The sequence below is a fragment of the Wolffia australiana genome, chromosome 8 (genome assembly GCF_029677425.1).
Source record: "Wolffia australiana isolate 7733 chromosome 8, ASM2967742v1".
Taxonomy (NCBI): Eukaryota; Viridiplantae; Streptophyta; class Magnoliopsida; order Alismatales; family Araceae; genus Wolffia; species Wolffia australiana.
In genome coordinates this window covers 1,408,691-1,416,896 of record NC_135842.1, presented here as the reverse complement: position 1 = coordinate 1,416,896, position 8,206 = coordinate 1,408,691, and the positions used below count along the sequence as shown (strand labels likewise).

The following is an 8,206-nucleotide window of genomic DNA, read 5'->3' as shown; positions in this document are numbered from 1 at the left end:
GTCACTGTCTAAGGAATTCAACGAATCTAAAATGACAGATAATTTACCTAATATCTATCCAACATGAAATCTAATTTGATTAAAATTTAATACAACTTAACGGACTGATAAATATAACACCACTGGCTATACATGTAGTTTCAAAAATCTACAATACCCCAAATATTTAACACAAGTTAATGAGAGGCGTTTTACTTAATATATGTCCAGCTTGCACGTTAATTCGATCAATATTAATCAATACTCAATGCAGTGATAGATTACTACACATTTCTATGTAGAAGTATCACAAAAAAACTTCTTCAAAATAAAATGCATAAAAAAAATCTACAATACCACCTGAAAATACGAGGTGCGAAAAAAATCTCTCTTTCCTTTTTTTTAAATTTCCGAATTTGCGAACCGCCACGTCACCGATCCGACTTCCTGTCCTAAGAACACGAAGCGATCTCATCGCCGTCCATCTCAATTAATGAACGGTCACAAAACGCGCAGAGATGAAAACTCGGATCACCAACCCGCACGGCCTCCCCATCGCTACCTCTATAAATACGGCCTTCGTGTTGTTCAAATTCACATTCTACCGTCGAACTTCCAAATTTTGAAACTTTCTTCAGTTATCGGCGATGTCGGGCAGAGGAAAAGGCGGCAAGGGTTTGGGGAAGGGAGGCGCCAAGCGCCATCGCAAGGTGCTCAGAGACAACATTCAAGGCATCACCAAGCCTGCGATCAGGAGGCTTGCGAGGAGAGGCGGAGTGAAGCGTATCAGCGGTCTGATCTACGAGGAAACGCGAGGCGTTCTCAAGATCTTCCTCGAGAACGTCATCCGCGATGCCGTGACCTACACGGAGCACGCTCGCCGGAAGACGGTCACCGCAATGGATGTCGTCTACGCGCTCAAGAGGCAGGGCCGGACGCTCTACGGATTCGGTGGTTAGGGTTCTTCTCTCGTGAAAAGTCTTGCTGTCAAGAAAAAACTGTTTGTTCCGATGTTAAGATGGTGTAGTTTAGCGTGTTGCCGATTTCTCGTCGGTTTTAAGAAAATTTACATGCTCCTTGCAATCGGTGGTATCTTATTCGGCGTCGATTTATTTAATGAGAAACAACTTGCTATACCTACCAACATTCTGCGCTGAATTGAAAAATTTACATAATTTGATTTCGATATCGAAATGTTCCCTAACAATGTCCCTCTCAAACACACCCGATACGACGAGTAGGGTTTATCTCGTATTTCGTTCCAAAGGAAATACTTTTAAAATCTAATTTTAATTACGTGCGATCTAAAGAAAAAATGCTATTAAAAAATGTGCGATACAGTGTCATATACGAGCAGCTGAACTCCATTTTTCTATTAAAATGCTTAGAACTTATAATCCCGCCTTCATTTTTAACTACGTGATGAAAAGATGAACACAATATATATGATAGACTCTGACAATCGTAGCAATAATCCTACGTAGGACATAGTTAAATAATGACCCAATTTATACGGAGATTTATGACGTGTAATCACCACTTCGATAGCGCGCAGCCAATTGTGAACCAATGTTGATAACCAGTTCATAATTAACATTATGCGTCAAGAAAACTTCCGTAAGATTCGACTTTTCTACGTAGGATAGTTACTTATCCACATCGTACCATAGTAGAATATTAATTCATGAGTATTTGTACAATAATGATCTAAATTTTACAATTTGAATCTATATGAATATGCAAGCGTTTATAGCGACATCAAATATCAGGTTCGAATCCCTAACTGTTCTTAATAAGCCGAAGCACTAGGTTATGCACGCAAGATGGAGGATCTCCTGCTGAAGAAATTGTGCCATCTGCATCAGACTTCATCCAAATCTGACGATATAATTAAGTCACTAATCACCTGCCGAGCCCTAATCTGCAGCTCCGCAGTATCCGAATCCTCTCTAACCTTCGTTTCCACTTCCATTCTCCACTTCATAGAGCACGGCCGAGGCCAGTACCTTCCTTTCGCCATTAAACTCTTCTCCGATCTCGTCATTCCGAATCCCTCCTACTCCCCGCCATTAATCGACCTCTGTTCTTCCTTGATTTCTACCGATAATCATCAAGCGGAGGCTCTATCTGCTCTTCTTACCATTGCACGGAGCGGTGGCGAAGGAAAGCTTCTCGTGAAATCTGTTTTGAAAGAGGATCTCGTCCTGTCTCTTGCGGGCAGTCGAGTCGTGTCCGTTCGTTCTCAGCTTCTCAGATTACTGTTCTTCGTCTTCCTCCATGGCCAGGAAACTAGAGCTGCCGAAGATGATCGAGATCATGCTGTTCTTCGCGTGTTCTTCGGCCTCACCGCAGATCTTTATCCGACGGTCAGGAGCTTGGCTCTCGACGGGTTGGTTTTACTATGCAAGAAATGGAGTGTTGGTTGCGATGTCGGCGTCGAGCTACTCCATGACGACGACGTGTTCGTCAGATTGTCTGCCGTTCGACTGGTTCGTTTTACCTCCATTCTTGATCGGGCTGAGATTTTTTTTCTCATAGTCGTAGAAATTTCATTCCGATCAGGATTTAGAAGATGATTTCCGTTAATTTGTGTTTTCAGGTATCTGGGCTTACTCAATTAAGGCTCGAAACGACGCCGGCGTCAGACCGGGGCAAGTTCTCTGACTCACAGTTCCTGAAGGTACGAAGGAAGTTTTAGCTGATTGCATATCGTATTTTCTTATTTATTTGGATTAATCTTTCTAAGGACTTAATTTCTGACGGGACTAAGTATTTTTGGAAATTAGTCTTGCATTTTTATTCCGTTATGATCTCTTGCAAGAGACATGGATGTGAGAGTCAGAGTCGAAGTTTTTCTATCTCTTGAAAAGATAAAACTCTCTTTGGAAACTAGAAATATTATGGGATAGCATTATTTCCGTTTTATTTGGACCAATTTATTCCAGTTCACTCAGGTTATCGCATAATCAGATCAATTTTGAACGAAGTAGCTTATCTGTATTTTTCAAGAAGTAATTCATAGACCAGAGACATACAGGGGAGAAAAAAACTGGGAAACATCTAATAATTAATCGTATTGTTTTTTAATAAAAAAGTAATCGTGTTGTTTTTCCAGAGATACGAATAGGAGAAACCTCTGGGAAATTAACTTGTTCACTAGTTGATATTTTCGAGTATTTTTTCCTGTAATTAATTTTGTTGTTTTTTCAGTTATGTCCTCTTGCCAGGGATATGGATGTTAGAGTTAGAGTCGAAGTTTTACTCTCACTTGAAAAGATTAAACTGGTGTCAGAGATCGTACTGCTACAGACATTGACAAAGAAAATCATGAAAGTTGAGCATTATGGGATACCAATTTCTTGCGCCGCCGGCGTATTTCTCCAAGGTCTAGAGGATGAATACCATGAAGTGAGCCCTCATCTAAATTTATATACTTTGTTATAATTTATTTTTACATTTTCATATTTTTCTGTTGAAGGTCCGAAGAGCTGCGTGCTTTTCTTTGGGCGGGTTCGTAAATTTATATGCCAAGTTTTCCAGCGGCGCGTTGGATCTTTTGATGGACATGCTGAACGATGATTCTGACGCTGTGCAGCTTCAAGCGCTGCAGACGTTACTTCAAATGGCAAAGAACAATGATTTGATCGCACAAGAAAGCCACATGCACATGGTTTGAGATTTATTGTTATTCAATTTTTTCGCCTTTTACTCTTGTTCGCCCCTAATCATTCATGTTTTTTATTATTCCTAATTTACAGTACACGATGCTTTTCTTATGTTAGGTTTGGTTTATGTATGTTGGGAGCATCATGTTGAACGACGAGATAAAAAAATCCAGTAATTCTTCTTGAATTAAAATTTAAAATTGACAAAACTGAGGGAAACCAGAAGCTCCAAGGAAAATTCTTCTTGAAAACTTCTAGTCATACAAGATCCCTTTCTTGGCTTCGGGCTTTATTTGAAAGCTTATTTTCCTGATTTTTATTCAAACTTCCACACGTGCCTTTCTTGGATCGCGCGTGTGGCGTTCCATCTCTTGTTCTTTCTTTGATATGTCTGTATGAAGTTCTTATCACAAACCCAGTGTCTTTAATTTTAGATAGATATCAATGGCTAATCGTCTTGGTTATGTCCTGAATTTCTCACGTTCACTGCTAATTACTTTATACTTTTGATGTATCCTAATATAAAGTAATTCGGTCTCGCATACTTTTGTTATCTGAGGTTTATCTGACATTCTGAATATTATTTTTCTAGATAATTTTTTTACAAGGTATTCATGGCGCTCTTTTTCCTGCAGTTTCTTGGAACCCTAACCAATATCAAAGCTCAAATTCGAAATGCCGCAAGAAAAGTAATTAGGTTTACCGGTTTACGGAATCTGGATCTGTTCAGGCAATCTGTCAATGCACTCCTTCGCAACATGGAGGAATATCGGGAGGTTGAAAATAAATGCTTTCTTTTTTTTTGCTTTGTTGTTTTTTATTCTTTTGATTAGTTACTGAGCCTACTTTATTTTGTGAATTTTCATATATGATATTTTCTTGAAGCAAGAGTTCGAGGATGGATGCTATTTCCTACTATTTCAAAAGTCCTGCTCGATTAGAAACAAAAAAATTACGCAATTTTAACTTTTAATTCACTACTCAGGATGCAAAGGACATTCTCAGTACGATATTTTGCATCGGCAAGACCCATGGAGGATTGGCGACAAGAATCACGAATGAACGATATCCAGAGGTGCCCTTCCTCTCTGCCCTCTCTTTTAGTAAAATATCATATTTTTCTTTGAACTCTTTAATAGATCATTTCTGTCTTTAGATAGAAAAGCCGGGTCCAAAAGTGCTGTTCCCTCCTGTATTTGTATTTCAATATCTTCTAAAAAAAATACCAGATTTTTTTCGAAATCTTCAACCGTTCATTCCTTTTAACTTTTTTTTCCCTCTCTCTCTCTCTGAATAGAACAGCCGGATCCAGAGATCCCTTTCTCTCCATCACTAAAAGAAAAAGATTCCTTTGAAATATTTTATCTATTTTTGAAGTGTTTTCCCCTCTCCTGTCTGTATCTATTTTTGAAATATTTTACTTTATGTAGTTATCTGTATTTCAACATCTTTTAAAAAAAATACCAGTTTTCTTTCGAAATTTTCAACCGTTCATTTCTTTTTTTTTTTATCCTTTTTTCCTTCTCTCTCTCTCTGGATAGAACAGCCGGATCCAGAAGTACCTTTCTCTCCATCAATAAAAGAAAGAGATTTCTTTGAAATCTTTCACGGCTAATTACAATTATTCTTTCTTCTCTCTCTCTCTCTCATTCTCCCTCTAGATATAACAGCTTGTTCTAGAGACGTCTTTCCCTCTCTCTCTCTTTCCCCCCTGTCATTTACTGTATATCTCCATCTTCTTAGCAACCATCAGATTTCTTCTAAATAACCAATGCATCATTACCTTATTTTCTTCTTCTTATCTAACTATCTATACATCTCTCTCCCTGGATTGAACAGCTGGAGAGGCCTAGAGTTCTTGGTCTTTTATTCTTCTCTCTCTCACTCTAAGTAGAACATTCGGGTTCAGAGGTGCCGTTGCCCTCCTCCCATTCTCTTTTCCTCTCTGCTCATATCCTTATATCTCCATTTAATTAAAAAAAAACAGATTTCTTCCTAACCTTGGAATCTTCAATCTCTCAGTTCAGTTCTTCTCTCTCTTTCTCTCTCTAGATCGAACAGCCGGGGCCAGAGGAATTCAAGCTTGGGAGGCCTCGAGTTCTTGGTCTTTTAGTGCTGGGCATTTCTTCCTCTCTCTCTAACGAGAAGTTGACCCATACGTTTCCGGAGAAGATCTTCTTGTATGCCCTCCCATTGTTGGGAAGAATCTCACCCTCTTTGGAAGAGTTTATCAGCCGGGACGATCTCTTATCCTTCTTATGCAATTGCGCCGGGCTTCCGTTTGCCGAGGAAACCGAATCCCCCTCCAAAGATCTTCAGGTATAGCTGTGTAGGATCAATTATGAACATGTTTTTTTGATTTTTTTCTCGAGCAATTATGATTTTTTTTTTGTCACTGGCGGTTGATTTCTGATTCCTGTTAAATCCGAAGCCGGTCGCTGCGTTGACCGCCTCTGCAATCAAACAGACTCTGAAGAGGGTTTCAGAGGTCTGGAAGATGATGAAGACTCGATCCAGCCGGCCCCCTGTTAAGGCTCTCAGGTGGTTGATCACTTTACCGATATTCTAATTATTCGAATAATCATTTCAGTAACAAAACAAATTTTAAGCTGAAGTTGATGTTTTCTCTAAAAAAAGCTTTAAAAAATTGTTTTCCTATATTTCTTTACTGGTGTTTCTTTTTTCTTCCCAAAATTCGAAAAAAAATATTCTGACTTGTGTGCTTTGAAAAAATCTGCTCGATTATTTTATTATTTTATTGACATTAGAGAGGTTTATCTGTAGGGCATGCCGGGAGCAGCTTGAGATGTTTGATCAAAATGTATGCGATGAAGATTTCACCGGTGCATTGATCTTCTGCATAGAATATATTCATGTCCTCGAGCTGGTCGCCGAGATATGGGAACAAATGCAACCCAAAGACCTTCTCATCATCAGAACTAACAAATTGGACCTTCTTCTGAAGAAATTGGAAAAATACCTCGGAAGATTAAGGTTTCTCTCTCTAGGGTTGACCGAGAAAGAGGAGACTCACTTGCTAGAACTTTCCCTTCTCCAGTGTGCACTCAGTCTATCGGCTTTTGGATCAACGGAAGCGACTCAAATCAACATCAAGATAAAGTCTCTGTTGACCAGGTTAGAACAGCTGACCGCTCGAGAAAAACCCAATTCCTATTCTTGGTCAACGCATATCGTTGACTTTCCGGATCTGTTGACTCTGGAAGACTTGGATGTCAGAAGAGGATTAAGGGCGAGAAAATCTGAGCTCCGAGCCCGAGTCGTTGACCGAGAGTTTCCTCTTGCGTTCGTTCCCGGCCTGCCAGTTGGAATTCCTCTTGATATCACTCTCCAGAATATCTGCGATTCGGACAGTGTGTGGCTGCGGATGACCGGCGGCGGGGCGACGCAGTATGGTTTTCTGAGTGTTGACCGTTTTGGTGGGTCCCACTTGGGAAGAAGCCTTGCCGTTGACTTGCCCTTCTATGCCACACCGAGGGTTCCCTTTCTCCTGAGAGTCGTCGTCTGTTTGGAGTGCCCGTCTGGGGATTTGACCGGTACGAAAAGTCAACATGGGCCGAGACGAGAAACCGTTGACCTCAGTCAAGAGGTGGAGATTTATCTGGAAGAGGTTGGGAAATCGCGGTCATGGTGCTAATTTTTCTTTATTTTTATAATTCAAGTGTACTTTTATTAATTCAAACCCCAATCCGCTCGTGCTCGACGACTGACGGGTCTTGGTCAATCTTATCATATTGTATTTCTCTTTTATGGTGTAGTTTCTTCCTGATTTGATAACTGCAGTTTGTAGGGTCAGCAGTCTGATCAGGTCAACCCCAGTAATTAGTAACCCTTTCAGTTTTTAATTAGTTAGGCCGTTTGGTGAATAATAAAAAATGCATCAGGTTATTTTAAATAAATACATCGTATGCATTTATAATGTAAACAACGGTTACAGTTTTTGTAAACATTGATTAGTTTATGATTAATATATATCGTTTGAAATCACGTATGCACTGAGAGAGATGTCTACGTCTCTCCTATACATTTAATTCAGACTTAACAAATTTGTCGACAATATATTATTTAATTATGAACGACTAATATCCATTTTTATGAAACAAATATAGAGAGTATGGAAAGATTGATGTGTGTCTATATAATCTGTGGACAAATAGATCGACGGAGAGAAAGATATAGACAAATAGATAGAGAAAGCAAGACATAGAGAGATATGTAGACAGAGCGAGCAAGACAGAGATATATAGATAGAGAGAGCAAGACAGAGAGAGAGATAGATATAAAGGCTGAGAGGCAAAACAGATATATATATATATATATACAAAGATGGAGAGAACAAGACAGAGATAGAGATATATATTGATAGAAAATGCAAGACAGAGAGACATAGATAGAAAGAAAGATAGATATATGTAGAGAGACAGAAAGATGGATTATGGGGAGAGATAGAAATACAGAAATATTATGTCGTGATAGATAGAAAGATAGATGGATTATATAGAGAGAGATAGAAATATAACTATAATTTAGAGAGTGATAAAAGA

The 8,206-nt window shown here is 39.1% G+C and overlaps 2 protein-coding genes across 2 annotated transcripts; both read left to right on the top strand.

Moving 5' to 3' along the window:
* Nucleotides 1–574: 574 nt before the first annotated feature.
* Nucleotides 575–1,062, top strand: LOC144706937 (Histone superfamily protein). The gene has a single exon (XM_078580026.1). The coding sequence runs from the start codon at nt 627–629 to the stop codon at nt 936–938; it is 312 nt and encodes a 103-aa protein (XP_078436152.1). The 5' UTR covers nt 575–626; the 3' UTR covers nt 939–1,062.
* Nucleotides 1,063–1,763: 701 nt separating this feature from the next.
* Nucleotides 1,764–7,412, top strand: SIEL (ARM repeat superfamily protein). Its single transcript, XM_078580076.1, has 9 exons — nt 1,764–2,468; nt 2,579–2,659; nt 3,190–3,387; nt 3,458–3,649; nt 4,280–4,420; nt 4,630–4,719; nt 5,697–5,963; nt 6,076–6,185; nt 6,429–7,412. The coding sequence occupies exons 1-9, from the start codon at nt 1,803–1,805 to the stop codon at nt 7,297–7,299; spliced, it is 2,616 nt and encodes an 871-aa protein (XP_078436202.1). The 5' UTR covers nt 1,764–1,802; the 3' UTR covers nt 7,300–7,412.
* The last annotated feature ends 794 nt before the right edge of the window (nt 7,413–8,206 follow it).